The sequence below is a fragment of the Phyllostomus discolor genome, chromosome 9 (assembly GCF_004126475.2).
Source record: "Phyllostomus discolor isolate MPI-MPIP mPhyDis1 chromosome 9, mPhyDis1.pri.v3, whole genome shotgun sequence".
Classification (NCBI taxonomy): Eukaryota; Metazoa; Chordata; class Mammalia; order Chiroptera; family Phyllostomidae; genus Phyllostomus; species Phyllostomus discolor.
The window spans coordinates 56530882-56549962 of record NC_040911.2 but is presented as its reverse complement, the minus strand read 5'-3'; the positions used below and the strand labels follow the sequence as shown (position 1 = coordinate 56549962).

Below are 19081 nucleotides of genomic sequence, written 5' to 3'. Positions count from 1 at the left end.
TATGCTCTGATCTTGGTTATTTCCTTTCTTCTACCACCACTGGGCATTGTTTGTTGTTATTTGCCCAGTTCTTGTAGATATGGGGTTAGGTTGTATATTGGAAATGTTTCATCTTTTTTTTGGTAGGCCTGTATCACTATGAACTTCCCTCTCAGGACCACCTTTGCTGTGCCCTGTAAGTTTTGGAGTGTTGTGTGTTCATTTTCATTTGTTTCCAGATAATTTTTTATTTCTTTGATCTCATTATTAACCCATTCATGGTTTAAGAGCATGCTATTCAATCTCCATGAATCTGAGTGTTCTTGAGTTTTTGCCTTGAGGTTGGTTTCTAGTTTCAGTCCCTTGTGGTCTGACAGAATGCTTGATATGATTTCAATTTTCTTGAATTCGTTGATGTTGGTTTTGTGTACTATTATGTGGTCTGTCTTTGAAAATATTCCATGTGCATTTGAAAAGAATGTGTATTTTGCTTCTTTTGGATGAAAGGTATTATATTATATATATTTGTTAACTCCATTTGATTCAGGACATTGTTCATTGCTGCAATATCCTTGTTGATATCTTGTTTGAAAGGTCGATCTATTGGTGTCAGTAGGGTGTTAAAATCCCCTAGTATAAGTGTTGCTTTCTATATTTTTCTTGAAATCCTCCAAGATTTTCCTTATATATTTGGGTGCTCCTATTTTGGATGCATATATGTTTACAATGTTTATGTCTTCTTTATGAATTCTTCCATTTAGTATTTTAAGTGTCCTTCAGCAGGTATTGTTATGGCTTTTGTTTCGAAGTCTATTTTATCTAATATAAGTATTGCTACCCTAGGTTTTGTTTCCTGTCCATTTGCTTGGAATATTTTTTTCCACCCCTTCACTTTCAGTCTGTGTAGATTTTTTGTTCTGAGGTGGGTCTCTTGCAGGCAGCATATGTTTGGATCATGTTTTCTTATCCATTCAGCTACCCTATGTCTTTTGGTTGGAGATTAATCCATTAACATTTAAGGTTATTAATGATAGGTATTATTCATTTTTCTCCCTTTGTAGTGGTGTTCCTCTCTGTATCACTCTTTTTTTCCCTCCTGTTATAGCAGTCCGCTTAGCATATCTTGCAGTACTGGTTTGGTGGGGGTGTATTCTTTCAGCCTTCTCTTGTCTGGGAAACCCCTAATTTTGCCTTCCATTGTAATTGAGAGCCTTGCTGGGTAGAGTAGTCTTGGTTGCATGCCTTTGCTTTTCATTACTTGGACTATTTTTTGCCATTCTCTCCTGGCCTGAAGTGTGTGTGTTGAGAAATCAACTGGTAGCCTTATTAGAGCTCCATTTTATGTTACTTATGGTTTCTCCCTTGCTGCTTTTAAGATTCTCTCTTTGTCTTTAAAACTTGGCATTTTAATTATGATGTGTCTTGGAGTAGGCCTCTTTGGGTTCATCTTGATTGGGATCCTCTGTGCTTCTTGAGCTTGTGTGGTTTTCCCCCTCTTCTGGTTTGGAAAATTTTCTGTCATTATTTCTCTCAAATAGGCTTTCTATCCCTTAATATAGTTTGACATGAGGTAGTGTGATTCCTCCAACTTTGTTCTTTCTCAGGATTGGTGTTGCTATGTGGTGCCTTTTGTAGTTCCATATAAATTTTTGAAATATTTGTTTTAGTTCTGTAAAATATGTCATTGGAATCTTGATAGGAATTCCATTGAATCTATAGATTGCTTTGGGTAGTATGGACATGTTAATGATGTTATTTTTTTTTTCTATTCATGAACACAGTATGTACTTCCACTTATTTGTATATTCTATTTCTTTCTTTTGTGTCTTAAATTTTCTGAGTACAGGCCTTTTACATCCTTGGTTAGGTTTGTTCCTAGGTATTTTGTTCTTTTTGAAGCAATTGTGAAAGGGATTGTTTCTTAATTTCCTTTTCTGTTAGTTCATTATTGGCATAAAAATGTAACTGATTTCTGGATATTAATTTTGTATCCTGCTACTTTGCTGAATTCATTTATCAATTCTAATAATTTCTCAGTGGAATCTTTGGGTTTCCCTATGTACAGTATCATGTCATCTGCCATCATGACAATTTTACATCTTTCTTTCCAATTTGGTTGCCTTTTATTTCTTCTTGTCTGATTGTTACAGCTGGACTTCCAGTACTATATTGAACATGACAGGTGAAAGTGGACATCCCTGTCTTGGTCTTGATCTTAAGGAGAACACTTACAGTTTTTTTGCCCCTTGAATATGATGATGGCTATAGGCTTGTCATACATGCTCTTTATTATGTTTAGGAATGTTCCTTCTAATCCCACTTTTCTGGGAGTTTATCATAAATGGGTACTGGATTTTATCAAATGTTTTTTCTGCATCTATTGATGTGATCATGTGTTTTTTATCCTTCATTATATGTGTGTGGTGAATCACATTTATTGATTTGTGAATGTTGCACCAATCTTTCATCCCTGGCATAAATCCCACTTGATCATGATATACAATCTTTTGATGCATTGTTGTATTCAGTTTGATAATATTTTGTTGAGGATTTTAGCATGTATGCACATCAGGAATATGGGTCTATAATTTTCTTTCTTTGAGTCTCTTTTTGTGGTTCTGATATTAAGGCAATGCTGGCTTCTAAAATGAGTTGGAGAGCCTTACCTCTTGAATTTATTTTTTATAGAACAAAAATATTTATTTATTTTTATATATTTTTATTTTTAAAATAGATTTTATTGATATTTACATTTGTCTCATTTTCCTCCATTTATTCCCCTCTGCCCTGCACAACCCCTCCCACCTGCATTCCCCCTCTTTAGTTCATGTCCATGCGTTGTACACATACAACCTTTGGCTTCTACATTTCCCATACTATTCTTAACCTCCCCCTGTCTATTTTGTACCTACCATTTACACTACTTATTCTCTGTACCTTCTCCCCGCTCTGCTCCCCTCCTCCTCCCCCAATGATAACCTTCCCTGTGATCTCCATTTCTGTGATTCTGTTTCTGTTTTAGTTGTTTGCCTAGCTTTTTTTTTAGGTCCAGTTGTTAATAGCTGTGAATTTGTTTTCATTTTAGTGTTCATATTTTTTATCTTCTTTTTCTTAGGTAAGTCCCTTTAACATTTCATATAATAAGGGCTGGGTGATGATGAATTCCTTAAACTTGGCGTTATCTAGGAAGCACTTTATCTGTTCTACCATTCTAAATGAAAGTTCTGCTGGATAGAGTAATCTTGGATGTAGATCCTTGCCTTTCATGACTTCAAATACTTCTTTCCAGCCCCCTTTTGCCTGTAAGTTCTCTTTTGAGAAATCAGCTGACAGTCTGATGGGAACTCCTTTGTAGGTAACTGTCTCCTTTTCTCTTGCTGCTTTTAAGATTCTCTCCTTTTCTTTAATCTTGAGTAATGTAATTATGATGTACCTTAGTGTGTTCCTCCTTGGGTCCAACTTCTTTGGGACTTCCTGAAAGTCTGTTTCCTTTGCCAGATTGGGGAAGTTCTCTTTCATTATTTGTTCAAATAAGTTTTAAATTTCTTGGTCTTCCTCTTTTCCTTCTGGCACCCCTATGATTCAGATGTTGGAATGTTTAAAGTTGTCCTGAAGGCTCCTAAGCCTCTCCTAAGAATTTTTTGGAATTCTTTTTTTTTTTTTTTTTGAGAGAGAGAGATGAGAGAGAGACACACACACACACACACACACACACACACAGACAGAAAGACATCAATGTGCGGTTGCTGGGGGTCATGGCCTGCAACCCAGGCATGTACCCTGACTGGGAATCGAACTTGTGACACTTTGGTTCACAGCTCGCTCTCAATCCACTGAGCTATGCCAGCCAGGGCATTTTTTGGAATTCTTGTTTCTTCATACTGTTCTGGTTGAATTTTTTTTTCCCTTCTGCTCCAAACCATTGATTTGAGTCCTGATTTCCTTCCTGTCACTGCTGGTTCCCTGTAGATTTTTCTTTATTTCACATAATGCAAACTTCATTGCTGCCTGTGTCTTTTTTTATGCTGTTGAATTACCCAGTGAGTTCCTGGAGCACCCTGAAAACCAGTGTTTTGAACTGTGTATCTGATAGGTTGGCTATCTCTTCATTGCTTAGTTGTACTTTTTCTGGAGCTTTGAACTGTTTTGGCCATTTTTTTTTTCCTCAGCGTTCCTGTTATGTAGTAAGGGGTGGAGCCTTAGGTGTTTACCAGGGCAAGATAACCCACGTCGCTGTGTTGTGACACTGTCTGTGGGGGAGGGGTCTGAGAGGGAATAATGCTGCTTGCTCCACTCTCTGCTGGTTTTCAGTCACTTCCCCCACTACCCACAATCAAATTGGACCCTTCTGGTGCTGATTCCCTGGGGGTGGGTTGTGTACATTCTAGGACCCTGTGGGTCTCTCCAATGAACTCTTCTGGAAGGCTGGGAGTTTCTCCTGATGCCTCAATGCCCACAGGTGTTTTCAGTCAGAGGTTTGAGGCTTTGTTTCCCTGCACTGGAACCCTGGGTTTCATGGCCTGTCTCAATTCCCAGTTGTTTTTCCTCCTGGTTTATCTGCACACAAATGTGGGACCTGGTTGGCCAGCTGCTACCTCCCTGGGTCTGTCAGCCACTGCCTTGCTGGCCCCAGTCCAGCAGCTTCCTTCTTCCTGTGAGTCCTCTTTGCCCAGCTGCCCATCTCCACCCACCCTACTGGGCTTGATGAATGTTTCTTCTTTAATTCCTTGGTTGTCAGACTTCCCTACAGTTTGATTTTCTGTCAGTTCTGGTTGTTTTTTGTTTTTAAATTTGTTGTTGTCCTTTTGGTTGTGTGAGGAAGCACAGTGTGTCTGCCTATGCATCCATCTTGGCCAGAAGTCTCTATTTTTCATATTTTTAATTGTTGCTCAAGTACAGTTGTTTCCATTTCCACTCTCACCACTGCCCTCACCCCAGCCATCCTTCCACCCTTTGCTCCTACCCTCCTTTGGTTTTGTCCATGTGTCCTTTATACATGTTTTTGAAAATATGCTTCCACCTTTTTTTGAAACTGTTTGAGAAGGAGAGGTGAAAGTTCCTCGTGGAATGTTTGGTGAAATTCATCTGAGTAGCCATCTGGTCCTGAGCTTTTTTTTTTTGAGAGTATTTTTTAATTTTTTTTATCACTGCTTCAATTTCACTAGATGTAATCTGTGTATTCAGATTCTCTGAATCTTCCTGATTTAGTTTTGGATGATTGTATGTTTCCAGGAATTTATCCAATTTCATCCAGGTTGTCCAGTTTGTTGGCACATAGTTGTTCATAATATTTCCTTGCAAGCCTGAATAGTTCTTTGGTGTCAGATGTCATTTCTGCTGTTTCATTTTTGATTTTATTTATTTGAGTCCTTTCTTTCCCCCCCCGTGATTTGTCAATCTTGTTTGTTTATTTTGGAGAACCTGCTCTAGGATTCATTGATCTTTTGTATCACATTTTTAGACTCCATTTTGTTTTTTCTGCTCTGATCTTTATTATTTCTGTTTCTTATTCCTCTAAGTGTAAAGATAAATTATTTATTTAAGCTTTTTTTTTTTTTAGATAGTCCTGCAATGCTATAAATTTCTCTCTTAGGATTGCTTCTCAGTTACCCACAGATTTTGGATTGCTGTGTCCTCATTGTTATTTGTTTCAAGTTATCTTTTGATTTCTTCCTTGATCTAATTTTTGACCCATTCATTGTTTAATAACATGTTATTTAGCTTCCATATCTTTGTTTATTTTTCAGTGTTCTTGTGATTGATTTCTAATTTCACAGCTTGTGGTCAGAGAAGATGCTTGATATGACTTCAATCTTCTTAAATTTATCGAGACTTGCTCTGTGTCCTAACATGTGGTCTAGCCTAGAAAACATTCCATGTGCACTTGAAAATTGTGTATATTCTGTTGATTTGTGGTGAAATGTTCTAAAGGTATCATACCATTTGATCTAGTGTTTTGTTTAAGGTCACTGTCTCCTTGTTGATTTTATGCATGGAAGATCTAGCTATTGAAGTCAATGGGGTGTTAAAATCCCCAACTATGACTGTATTTCTGTCAATCTCTCCCTTTATGTCCATCTATATTTGCTTTACATATATGGTGCTCCTATGTTGGGTGCATAAAAGTTAAATCCTCTTGTTGGATTATTCCCTTTATCATTATGTAGTGTCCTTCTTTGTCTCTTACTATAGCCTGGTTTTATAATCTATTTTGTCAGGTATAAGTACTGCTATCCCAGCTTTTTTATCTTTTCCATTTTCAGGAAACATCTTTTCCATCTGTTTAGTTTTAGTCTGTGTGTATCTTTCTATCTTTTTTTAATCTATGATTTTGTTTTTAATTATCCTAAGCCTTATAATCACACAATTTACAATTTTGTGTCAATCTATTCTCCTCTACTTTAATCCTTCTGGTGACTTGGCAAAAGCACCATTATCAATCATACATATGTAGTAACTCTAGTCATTTTCAAATAGCTGTTCAAGACAATCCTGAATTATAACGTAGCCTGACTTAAAGAATTCAAAGTTTGCTACTTTATCTCGTCAAAGTATCTGACCTTATAGATCATCTATAAAATGGGAGAAGTGTTAGATATTCTTTATTTTATATTATACACAAACCACACTAAAGTGCCATTCATTAAGTTAAAGGCAACAGTTTAGATACAGGATATTTTAATTAAATTAGCATAGTTAGGACCAAAAAGATAAAATGAAAACTTCCAGCATTTCTTCAGCCCTTGTCTTTTCACAGGCTAATGAAAACAATTTGAAACACAAGCAAGTCTTGCTTTTCTAGTAAAGAGTGAAGGGATTTTCTCAGTATTTAAAATGTATGTATAACCACTTACATAAATCTAAATAATAAAACAATCTCCTACAGATTTTGAGATAGCAATCACCATCTATGTGAAAAGGTGAAAATTACAAACCAAGTCCAATAATATTTTTTAGAAGGGGAAAACAGTGATAGCAGTTGCTAAATCGAAATTACCATCAAAGTTCAAAAAGCTGATCATATTCATTTACCTACAGGTCAATATTATTTAAATCAGAACTGTCCAAAAGAAATATTCTATCAAATCCCATTTTATATAGCACCCAGAAAAATAAAATACCTAGCAACAAACCTAACCAAGGAGGTAAAAGACTTGTACTCAGAAGAAAGAAATCAAGGAAGACACAAACAAATGGAAACATATACCATGTTCATGGATCAGAAGTATCAACATCATCAAAATGTCCCTACTCCCCAAAGCAATTTACAGATTCAATGCAATACCTATTAAAGTACCAATGGCATATTTCACAGACATAGAACAAACACTTGAAAAATTTATATGGAATGATAAACGACCCTGAATAACTGCTGCAATTTTGAGAAAGAAGAGCAAAGTAGGAGGGATCACAATACCTGATATCCAGATGTATTACAAGGCCACTGTAATCAAAACAGCCTGGTACTGGCATAAAAACAGACACATAGACCAATGGAATAGAACAGAGAACCCAGAAATAAACCTAAGTTTCTATGGTCAATTAATATTTGACAAAGGGGACAGCAACATAAAATGGAGCAACAACAATCTCTTCAACAAATGGTGTTGTGAGAACTGGACAGCTACATGCAAAAAAATGAAACTTGAGCACCAACTTACACCATACACAAAAATAAACTCAAGGTGGATAAAAGATTTAAATATAAGCTGTGACACCATTAAACCCCAGAGGAGAACATAGGCAGGATATCTCAGCTATTTCATGTAGCAACATTTTTACTGATACATCCCCCAGGGCAAGGGACATAAAGGAAAGAATAAACAAACGGGATCTCATCAAAATAAAAAGCTTCTGCACAGCTAAAGAAAACAGTATTGAATTGAAATGAGAACCAACCATATGGGAAAACATATTTGCCAATGATACCTCAGACAAGGGTTTAATCTCCAAAATATATAAAGAACTTACACGACTCCACTCTAAGAAGACAAGCAACCCAATTATAAAGTGGGCAAAGGACTTGAACAGACACTTCTCCAAGGAGGACATACAGAGGATTCAGAAACACATGAAAAGGTGCTCAGTATTGCTAGTATCAGAGACATGCAAATTAAAACCACAGTGAGATACCACTTCACACCAGTCAGAATGGCCATCACAAACAAAGCAACAAACAAAAAGTGTTGGAGAGGTTGTGGAGAAGAGGGAACCCTAGTGCACTGTTGGTGGGACTGCAGACTGGTACAACCACTATAAAAGACAGCATGAAATTTTCTCAGAAAACTGAAAATGGATCTTCCTTTTGACCCAGCAATTCCACTGCTGAGATTATATCCTAAGAACCCTGAAACCCCATTCCAAAACAACCTATGCACCCCAATGTTCATAGCAGCACAATTTACAATAACCAAGTGCTGGAAGCAAACTAGATGCTCCTCAGTAAGTGAATGGATCAAACAACTATGGCACATTTACACAATGGGATTCTAGGCAGCAGAAAGAAAGAAGGAGTTCCTAACCTTTGCAACAGCATGTATGGAATTTGAAAGTATTAGGCTAAGCAAAATAAGCCAGGCAGTGAAAGACAAATACCACATGATCTCACCTTTAACAGGAACCTAATCAACAAAACAAACAAGCAAAATATAAACAAAGACACTGAAATAGAGAACAGGCTGACAGTGACCAGAGGGGAGAGGAGAGGGAATTTCACAGGAAAAGGGGAAGGGTTTGCAGGAACAAGTAAAAGGGACACATGGACAATAACAAGGGGGCACGGAAACAGAAAGGAGGTGGGGAGGATGGGGGGGTGGGCTTGGATGGGGGTAAAAGACAGAAAACTGTACTTGAACAAGAATTAAAAAAACTTGTATTGTGTTCAAGGGAAAAAAAACATTCTATCAGCCATTCATGATCTGAATTGTGGGGTGTGAGATCAATTTAAATATGGTAGACATAAAAAAGTCACGAGACATTTGTAAAAAATAAGGGAGTGTCCAGCTATTACTCATTAGTAGTTTTTTTCAGATAAGCTATCAAATCTGCCCTTTCTGAACACTTCTTAATGCCAGTGAAGATAATTTTTGTTACTGGAATGTACTTCTTGGGATTCTCCAAATACTCCATCAGCGTAGCCTCTCCCCAGGTGATCCCTTTGTTCTTGTTGGCATCCATGTAAGAAAATCCAGGGGCCTGACCTGTCTTGTGCCCAAATAGACCATGGAGATTTGGCCCAGTCTTGTGCTTGCCTCCCTTTTCCACAGTATGGTACTGGTTACACTTCCAAACAAAAATCTTCTTGCCTTTCTCAACATCACCCATTTTAAAATCACTCTTTCATTGGGGGAGACACAGAAGTTCCTGCTCACAAGCCAAAGTCCTGCTCTCTAATCCCAAGGACACACCGGTCCATGCCTAAGTACCAGTGTTCAGTCTGTGTGTATCTTTTGATTTGAGATGAGTTTCTTGGGGGCATCGTATATATGGGTCTGTTTTTCTTATCCATTCAGCTACTCTGTATCTTTTGGTTGGAACATTTAAACCATTTACATTTAAAGTGATTGTTGATAGATACATATGTAGTGTTATTTTATTATTAGACTCTTTTTTTTTCTGTTTTATTTTTCTTTCTCTTCTTAAAGCAAGACCTTAACATGGTTCAGTACTGGTTTGGAGTTAACAAACTTTCTTAGCTTTTTCTTTTCTGTGCAACTCCTTATTTCTCCTTTGATTTTAAATGATAGACTTGCTGGATAAAGTAGCCTTGGTTGTAGGTCATTGCTTTTCATCACCTCGAGTATTTCTTGTTTTTAAATATATTTTATTGATTATGCTATTAAAGTTGTCCCATTTTCCCCCCTTCACTCCCCTCCACCCATACACCCTCTCCCACCCATATCCCCCCTTTAGTCATGTCCATGTGTCATACTTATAAGTTCTTTAGCTTCTACATTTCCCATACTATTCTTACCCTCCCCCTATCTGTTTTCAACCTATAATCTATGCTACTTATTCTCTGTACCTTTTCCCCCTCTCTTATCCTCCCACTCCCCTGTTGCTAACCCTTCATGTGATCTCCATTTCTGTGGGTCTGTTCCTGTTCTAGTTGTTTGCTTAGTTTCTTTTGGTTTTGCTTTAGGTGTGGTTGTTAATAATTGTGCGTTTGCTGTCCTTTTACTATACATGTTTTTTTCTGTATCTTCTTTTCTTAGATAAGTCCCTTTAACATTTCATAAAATAAGGGCTTGGTGATGATGAACTCCTTTAACTTGACCTTATCTGAGAAGCACTTTATCTGCCCTTCCATTCTAAATGAAAGCTTTGCTGGATAGTGTAATTTGGGATACAGGCCCTTGCCTTTCATGATTTGGAATATTTCTTTCCAGCCCCTTCTTGCCTGTAAGGTCTCTTTTGAGAAATCAGCTGACAGTCTGATGGGAACTCCCCTGTAGGTTACTGTCCCCTTATCTCTTGCTGTTTCTAGGATTCTCTCCTTCATTTTTACCTTGGCTAATGTAATTATGATGTGCCTTGGTGTGTTTCTTCTTGGGTCCAACTTCTTTGGGGCTCTCTGAGCTTCCTGGATTTCCTGGAAGTCTATTTCCTTTGCCAGATTGGGGAAGTTCTCCTTTACTATTTGTTCAAATATGAGTTCAATCTGTTGCTCTTCCTCTTCTCCTTCTGGTACCCCTATAATTCGGATGTATGAACGTTTAAAGATGTCCTGGAGGTTCCTAAGCTTCTCCTCATGTTTTTGAATTCTTATTTCATCATGCTTTCCTGCTTGGTTGATTCTATCTTCCTTCTGGTCCACTCTATTATTTTGAGTCCCAGTTTCTTTCCCATCACTATTGGTTCTCCATGCATCTTCCTTCATCTCTTTTATGGTAGCCTGCATTTTCTCATCTAATTTGCACCCAAAATCAACCAATTCTGTGAGCTTCCTGATCACCAGTGTTTTGAATTGTGCATATGATAGATTGGCTAATTCTTGGTCGCTCAAAAGGATGAGTCCTGGGGCATTGATCTGTTTTTCTGTTTGAGACATGTCTCTCTCTCTCTTTCTCTCTCTGGTCGCTCCTGTTATGGTAAGGGGCAGAGGCTTAGGTGTTCACCAGGGCTGGGCACCCTAGTCGCTAGATTGTGATGTTGTATGTCGGGGTGGGGGTGGGAGAGAACAATGGTGGTAGCTCCATTCTCCTGGGACCTCAGTCCCTTCTCTGGGATCCTGGTTTGCACGCTCTGCCCTGGTCCACAATCGCTGCCTCACTGGGTCCACCAGCCGCTGCTTGCATGCTCAGGGTCCACCCGCTGTGATCTTGCACGCCTCAGGTGCCTTACTTGCTCCCGGTTGCCTTATGCACCCAGTTCTCCCTGTTGTTCCAGCCCGTGACCCGCACCCGGCTGCTCCTCTCCACCCCTCTTACCGGTCTGGATGAATGGGTCTACTTCAACTTCTTGGCTGTCCTACTTCCATTCAGATAAATTCTCTGTCAATTCTGGGTGTTATTCTGCCTCTAAATTGTTGTTGTTCTAATCTTGGTTGTGTGTGGAGGTATGGTGCGTCCACCTATGCCTCCATCTTGCCGGAAGTCTCCACCTCAAATATTCACGCCACTCCTGGTCTGAAATATTTCTGTTGAGATATCAGATGACAGTCTAATTAGTGCTCCCTTGTATGTAATTACCTGCTTTTCTCTTGTCACTTTTAGGATTCTCTCCAAGTTTTTATGCCCTGTCATTTTAATTATGATGTGTCTTGGTGTAGTCTTCTTTGGGTCCAACTTGTTTGGCACTCTCTGAGCTTCTTGGATTGGTGTGTCTTTTCCCTTTACCAGATTAAGGAAGTTTTCAGTCAAGATTTCTTGAAATAGATTCTTGATTCCTTGCTCACTCTCTCCTCCTTCTGGTATTCCCATGATGTGGGTGTTGTTATGTTTCATGTTGTCTAAAATGTTTCCTAAGCTCTTCTCACTTTTTAAAAACTTCTTTTTTCTTTTTGCTGCTCTGCCTGAGTGTTTTTTTCTACCTTGTCTTCCAAATCACTGATTCAGTCCTCTTCATCTAACCTACTCTTTATTCCTTCCAGTGTATTTTTTATTTCAGAAATGCACTCTTTATTTCCAACTGGTCCTTGTTATGGTTTCTATGTCTTTTTTCATGTTGTTGAGTATCCTTATGACTGTGAACTGTATGATAAATTGCCTGCCTCCATGTCATCTAGTTCTTTTTTGTAGAATTCTCTTATTCTTTTATTTGGTGTTTGTTTATTTTTCTTCCCATTTTTATTGTTTCTTTGTATGTTTCATTGTAGTTGTTAAACTAAACAATTTTAAGTCAGTCAGCTGTTGAACTAATCAAGCTGTAATCAGCTGCCAGCTTAAGTTACACAGGGTGGAGCATTTCATTCCTGTGGGTGGGACTATTGCTTCTCCTCAGGCTGAGGCCATTCAGGGAAAAGTGATCTGCCTTAGAAAGGTGGATTTTGCAGTACGGGAAATGACTCAGCACAGGAATTCTGGATGCTGTTCCTTCAGTTCTGTCCCCAGAGCCACCAACCCCAGATTCTCCTCAAGCATCTGTAGTCCATTCTGCCCTCCCTCTGCCAGATCCCAGGGTAAGTGTCTGAAAGTAAAATTTTGTGCATTGGCCCTTTAAGAGGCTCTCCAAGCCCTGGCTGGCATAGCTCAGTGGATTGAGCATGGGCTGTGAACTAAAATGTTGCAGGTTCGATTCCCAGTCAGGGTACATGCCTGGGTTGCGGGCCATGACCCCCAGCGACTGTGCATTGATGTTTCTCTCTCTCTCTCTCTATCTCCCTCTCTTATCTCTCTAAAAATAAATAAATAAAATCTTTAAAAAAAAAAAAGAAAAAAGAGGCTCTCTGAGTCTCCAACCATCTCTCTCAGGCAGACAGAAACCTTGCTACTTTTCACCGCTGGATTTTATCTGGGTTCCTTTCTGGCTCTGATGCTAGAGGATGGGGAGCCCAGCTTGGGGTTTAGGCCCACACTTCTCAGAGGGAAACCTCTGGTCTCTGAAATAATACCCCCAGAACTTCAGCTGTCACCCATGGGAGCCCAGTCAGCCTTCTCACACCTTCTCCACATTCCCTACAAGTCTTGTTGTGGTGAAGTGGTTTCTTTTGTCTGCTCTTGGTTATAAGGCTTCTCTCTAGCTAATGTTCCATTGGTTACACAGGATACTTTCTCTGCAATTTAGTTGTAATTCCAAATTGGTCCTGGGAAGAGGTTAGTGTTGCTTTCAATTACTCCTCTGCCATCCTCATTTCAGTTATTTTTATTTAAAGGAAAACAGCCTTTTCATGTGCAATAAAGTGAACTTAAGACCAGAAGGAAGCAGGGTGTGGGCTTCTCACAAGCTCTTGTTCCAAAACCTGGACATGAAAGAATGCCCTACTGGGAACTTAGGAGCAGTGGTGAATAGAGGGATGACTTTGGTGGGATGGGGTAGAGCTGCAGCCCACCTTGATCACTGGATTGGTTGCCATGAACTTCAAGACCATTTCCATCTGCCAGTCAGTTTACATGATTATTCTTGGGGGAGTTAAATGAAGGAATGATATGTGGATTAAAGAGAATGGCTTATTCAGTTGGATTTTTAATCACAATCAGGAAATAGCCTTGATCTGATTGTTTTATTTTTCTTGTAGTGAATTCAAAGGAAGGTGAAGTCATTATGGGGGTTGATTCACGCATCATGCTCCAGGACTTCAAGGTGAAGTTGTGCATGAGATTGGCATACTGTGTGGTGGTGGAATTGTCCATGGTATCTTTTATGGGAATGCCTTTTATGTTCACCAAAATGATTCCCTGTACTCCCTTACAGCTTTGAAGTGGCTTCAGTGTCTCCTCCACTTCTGCCATCTCATATTTGGGCCATTGGGTAGCTCTGTGTGGCCAGCACAGCCAAGACTCAAGTTATTAAAATTAGAAATCAAGGAAGGAACATTACTTACAAAAATAAAAAGAAATCATAAAGCAATACTATGCAAAACTCTATGTCAAAATATTACATAACTTACATGAAATGGACAAATTCCTAGAAAGACACAAAGTGCTGAAACTGACTAAAAAAACAAAATGTGAATCAACTTATAACAAGAAAAGAGGTTGATTAGTAATAAACTACACACAAAGAAAAGCCTAGACCCAGATGACTTTATTGGTGGATTCTACCAAACATTTAGAGAATTAGTAGTTATTTCTTGCAAACTCTTCCATAATGTGAGAAAGAAGGGAACACATGTCCATTTTATGAAGCCATTATTACCCTGATAACAAAACCACAAAAAACATCACAAGGGAAATAAAGTCCAATATCTCTGATGAGTATGGATATAAAAATGCTCAACAAAATACTAGCCAACTGAATCCAACAATATATATAAAAGATTGTACACCGTTACAAGTGGGATTTATCTTGGAAAAGCAAGGTTGGTTAACTTGCAAAAACAATGAATGAAATAGACTCAAAACCAAAAGCAAAAAACAAATGATCATTTTAATAGACACATAAAAAGCATCTGGAAAAAAATCTTCATGATAAAACACTCAGCAAACTAGGACTAAACTGATAAAGGACATCTATAAAAAATGTACAGCTACAATCACACTTAATGGTGAAAGACGGGAAGGCTTTTCTTCTAAGAGAAGAAACAGGACAAAGATGTCCATTTCATCATTGCTATTAATCATCACACTGGAGCTTCCATCCAGGTGTGTTGGGTAAGAAAAAGAAACAAAAGCCATCCAGGTTGAAAAGGAAGAAGTACAACTATCTCTGCAAATGATATGCTCTTGTATACAGAAAATCCTAAGAAATATACACATGCAATCAGTAAATTAAAAAATGGGCTCAGCAAGATTTCATAATATGAAATAATATACAAAAATCAATTGTATTCCTATAATTTAGCAATATAGACCCTGCAAATTAAACTAAGCAACAATTCCATTTAAAATAGCATTAACTAAAAACAAGTGCAAGATGTATTGAAGGCTACAAAACTTCACTGAAAGAATATATAAATAAATGAAAAGATGTCTGTGTCCAAAGGTCAGAAGACTTAATATTGTTAAGATGGCAAAAGTCCCTTGGTGTCAGGGCTGGGCCACCAGTTCACTGCAGGAATTGCTGTCAGGTCCAGCCACTAGGGGGAGGAGCTTCTTTGCTGATGCTCTTAGGCTTTCCTGCTCAATGTATTGTCATTCTTTATCCTTCCTGATTTTAAATAAACGAAAGAGTAACCCTGGCATCATGACCTCCCTCCCCAGGGGAGGGGTGTTTTTGGCTCTGGAGTCCTTACGTCAGTAAATTTCACATCCTACTGGCTGCTGATTCCTGTCTAAACTGCAGCTACTGCTGGTGTACTTAGCTGGGCCCAGCTCTGGGGAGCCAGATTGCCTGAAACCCTAGACATGGAAAGTCTGGTAGGGTGGCTCTGAGCAGAGAGAGCTAAGGCATTGGGTTGAGAGCTGCAGATCTACTGGGAGCCAGCCACAGGTGGTCTGGAAATGTGGTAATTATTCATCACATAGAGAAAAACCTCCAAAAGATAGTACAAAGTGACCTGAATTATGTATTTTTCTTTAAGACAATATATGTGCTTAGTTCACTTGCTACACAGAGTATATAGAAAAAAACTATGGTCTCCTAGTTCTGATAGTCAAGGAGGGTTGCACTGTATCAGCTTTTTAGGAATCTTGCCACCTCCTCTCTACCCCAACACACCCACACATACATATACCTACATATATGCGGACACTCATATACACATATATACCCACACGTATTGTTAGAAAAATAATTAAAACCTCTTGCCAACCCAGAAAACCTCTCCATAAAGGTAGAAGAGAAAGAAAAGTTTTGTGATTGAATAAGTACTGAACCAGACTGCAGTGAGCATCACAAGCAATCAGCTAAAAAGATTGTAAAGAAAAAAAGAAAACTTATCTTTTTATATGGCCTGGCAGAAACAATCTACTTCACACATGCTAGTTGTCTTTATCCCAAGGGAAAATGAAACTTGTATTGACAAGCAGGAAGTGGCATCTTGGGGCCTGAGCTTTAAACCCCTGAGAAGACGGAAGACAGGTATTACACTTTTGGATGCTGACATTTTAGAGAAAGGTCCTTGGCCTCTGAGGAAGCCAGTCTTGGGATCCAAAACTGGCAAGAAGCTCAGTTAGCTTTTAAAAATGATTTATATACAACTCAATGAAACAGAGATAGCATTTCAAGTTTCAGCTTTTCTAGAGGAAATACTAAAGGGAGGAGAAGGTATTATTTATTTTTTTGTACCAAAGAATTTTCCATTTTAAAAAATAGATTTGTATAACACATGTTACAATGTAAACACACATATATGAACACACATACACATACATGGACACACATACACATACTTATACACATTCAAATACATAGAAACATACCTATATACACATTCATATATACATAGCTCTATATACATACACACCTACATACATACATCTATATATTTACACATATAGTCACTCATATACTCTCTTACACCCATATATTCATGGTCATACACACATGTGTGTATATATATATGCACATAGTGTATTTGTTGAGGGGGGTTTGATGATCTTGTCTACATTCCACAAAAGGAACCTTTTATGTACTTAATTTTCTATCTTGCCTTTTTCACTTGACATACTACAAAGGTTGTTTCTCCTCAGTAGAGGGGAAGATAATGGTAACGCAGACCCCTAAAATTTTGTGGGCCAATACTCACCTAAGCAATTTATCCATATTAATATATTTAACCCTCACATTCTTATCCCTAAGGCCCTAAGAGGTATGTACAGTACTACTATATCCCAGTTTTACAGATGGAGCAACAGGGTCCCAGGAAGCCCAAAGGCATACAACTTGTGCTGCTTTATTGTCTTTAGGGAGCAAGCCAAGGTTTTCCACTCTGTGTGCTTACCATGACATTTAATCAGCCTAATTCAGGGGAATGAGTGAGGAAGGCCAAAGGAAAGAACGCTGGACCACTGTGTCTGGTTTGGCTGCTAGCTCCTGGAGTGAGCTCCTCTCTGGCCTGGGTTACCTCTTCTGGTGGTTGAAGGAGTTGGCTTGTGGTATGCCAAAGCTATCTTTAAGGTTTGCTGGTTCAGATGTCCAGCAAACCTTAATGGGAAGGATCTGCCTTCCCATTAGCTTTTGGGAACCTGGGTCCCACCCTGAATCTCCTTCAGTGGTTCAAGTGTGGAAGTCCTTTCCAGAAATAATGGAGAACCCATGGTGTTATGAGCATGGAGGGTATCTGTTTGTTTTTCTTATCCTCATGTTTTTGCCTTCCCCTCCATTTGTCCTCTCTTTTAGGTTATTAATTCTGACTCAGAGTTCATATTATTATAAACTTATGCAAACACCAGTTATAGCTGGGCCATGTAGTAACCTATTGTTACCTTTCCTCTCTTACTAAGTTCATTTTCTCTGCAGTTAATAATTTCTTCCACCACCTCCTCCTCCTCTTTCTTTTTCTTCTTATTTTTATATTTTCATTTTGCTTAGCTTCCTTTGTTCTGAAATGACTAAAGAGGGTAGTTCCTGCCTGGAGCAGCGCTTGAACTGATAAATACTCAAAAAGTGTATGTTGAAAAATAAAAAAATCTTGGTGTTGTGAATGGAGAGCTGGAGAAATCAGAGTAATAAAATATGCCAGGTGGTGTTCTGATCTCTTCATAGCTCTAAACACATTTGGTCTTCATAAAAATCATATGAGAAAGATATTATTCATATCCCTTTTTTTACAGATGGGGAAATTGAAGCACAGAGAGGTTTTGAGTCACAAAGTGAATTACTGGCAGAGTGGGGGTAGTACTGAATGTGGCCCCAGAGGGCTGTGGGCAGAAAGAGCCCCTGGTGCTACTGGGATCAGCACTCAGGTTCACTCTGGCATGTTGCGGAATGGTATCTCCCAAGGGGAGGCCCACGTTCAATTCTCTCATTCAATTTTCTAATATCCTTGCAAGTGAAGTAGGAATTATTAGTCACTGTCCAGCTAAGGACTCCAAGGCTGGGAGAGAGGAGAAGTGTCCAAGTCTACACAGCTAGGTCCTGGGGGCCTGGGGGTCTGGGATGGGAACTGGTGACCCAAAGACCCTGCTCCTTCAGACCTGCCTGATTTGCCTCTGCCTCAGAGCAGGGCTCCCTGCTGGGCTGAAATCCCAGCCTCAGACAGGGATAATGGCTACTAGGAGTCCTCAGGTCCCTTTGTGTGTGCCATTTTACTGAACTGGGGGCCAGAATGTGAGATTGGGCAGGAGGTGGTACTAGGGTGGGCCTGATTTTGAGACAGAAAACTTTTTGTTTAGTGGAGCACTGGTAATTAGAGAATATATGTGCTTTGTCTTAATTTCTTTATTCTGATTTAAAAGCTATGCACATAATGAATGAAAACCACTCAGGCATAGGACTAGTAAGAGCAAAATGCCCTATAATACAACTCCTGCAGCATGGAAACTCTAGCAGCTGGGGATCTCACTGTTTGTTCTGTTCTGTACCTTGATTTACTCACTTCATGATTTCTTTTAGTTGGCTTTTGCACATGGACTTCATTCTCCCCCAACCTTTTTCTTTCATTTTATTTTAATCATTGTTCAAATACAGTTTTCTCCTTTTTACTCCCATTCCAGCCCACCCACCCAACCCTCCCCTCTTCCCCCGCATTATCCCCCACCCCTAGTTTTTGTCCATGTGTCCTCCAAATTTGCTCCTGTAAACCGTACCCATTCCCCCCTGAAATTCCCTCTTCTCTCCCCTCTGGTCACTGTCAGTCTGTCCCCTATTTCAGTGTCTTTGGTTATATTTTGCTTGTTTCTTTGTTTTGTTGTTTAGGTTCCTGTTAAAGGTGATATCATGTGGTATTTGTCTTCCACTGCCTGGCTTGTTTCACTTAGCATACTGCTTTCCAGCTCCATCCATGCTGTTGCAAAGGGTAGGAGCTCCTTCTTTCTTTCTGCTGCATAGAATTCCATTGTGTAAATGTACCATAGTTTTTTGATCCATTCATTTACTGATGGGCACCCAGGTTGCTTCCAGC

The 19081-nt window shown here is 39.0% G+C and overlaps 1 protein-coding gene and 1 pseudogene across 1 annotated transcript; both read right to left on the bottom strand.

Moving 5' to 3' along the window:
• Positions 1-8965: 8965 nt before the first annotated feature.
• Positions 8966-9394, bottom strand: LOC114506811 (cytochrome c-like). Its single transcript, XM_028524700.2, has one exon. The coding sequence runs from the start codon at positions 9301-9303 to the stop codon at positions 8986-8988; it is 318 nt and encodes a 105-aa protein (XP_028380501.1). The 5' UTR covers positions 9304-9394; the 3' UTR covers positions 8966-8985.
• Positions 9395-13406: 4012 nt separating this feature from the next.
• LOC114507036 lies at positions 13407-13868 on the bottom strand (annotated as a pseudogene).
• Between the last annotated feature and the right edge of the window lie 5213 nt (positions 13869-19081).

What these genes read in the sequence shown, in the direction of transcription:
- LOC114506811 (XM_028524700.2), bottom strand. Translation starts at nt 9,303, where the DNA reads ATGGGTGATGTTGAGAAAGGCAAGAAGATTTTTGTTTGGAAGTGTAAC.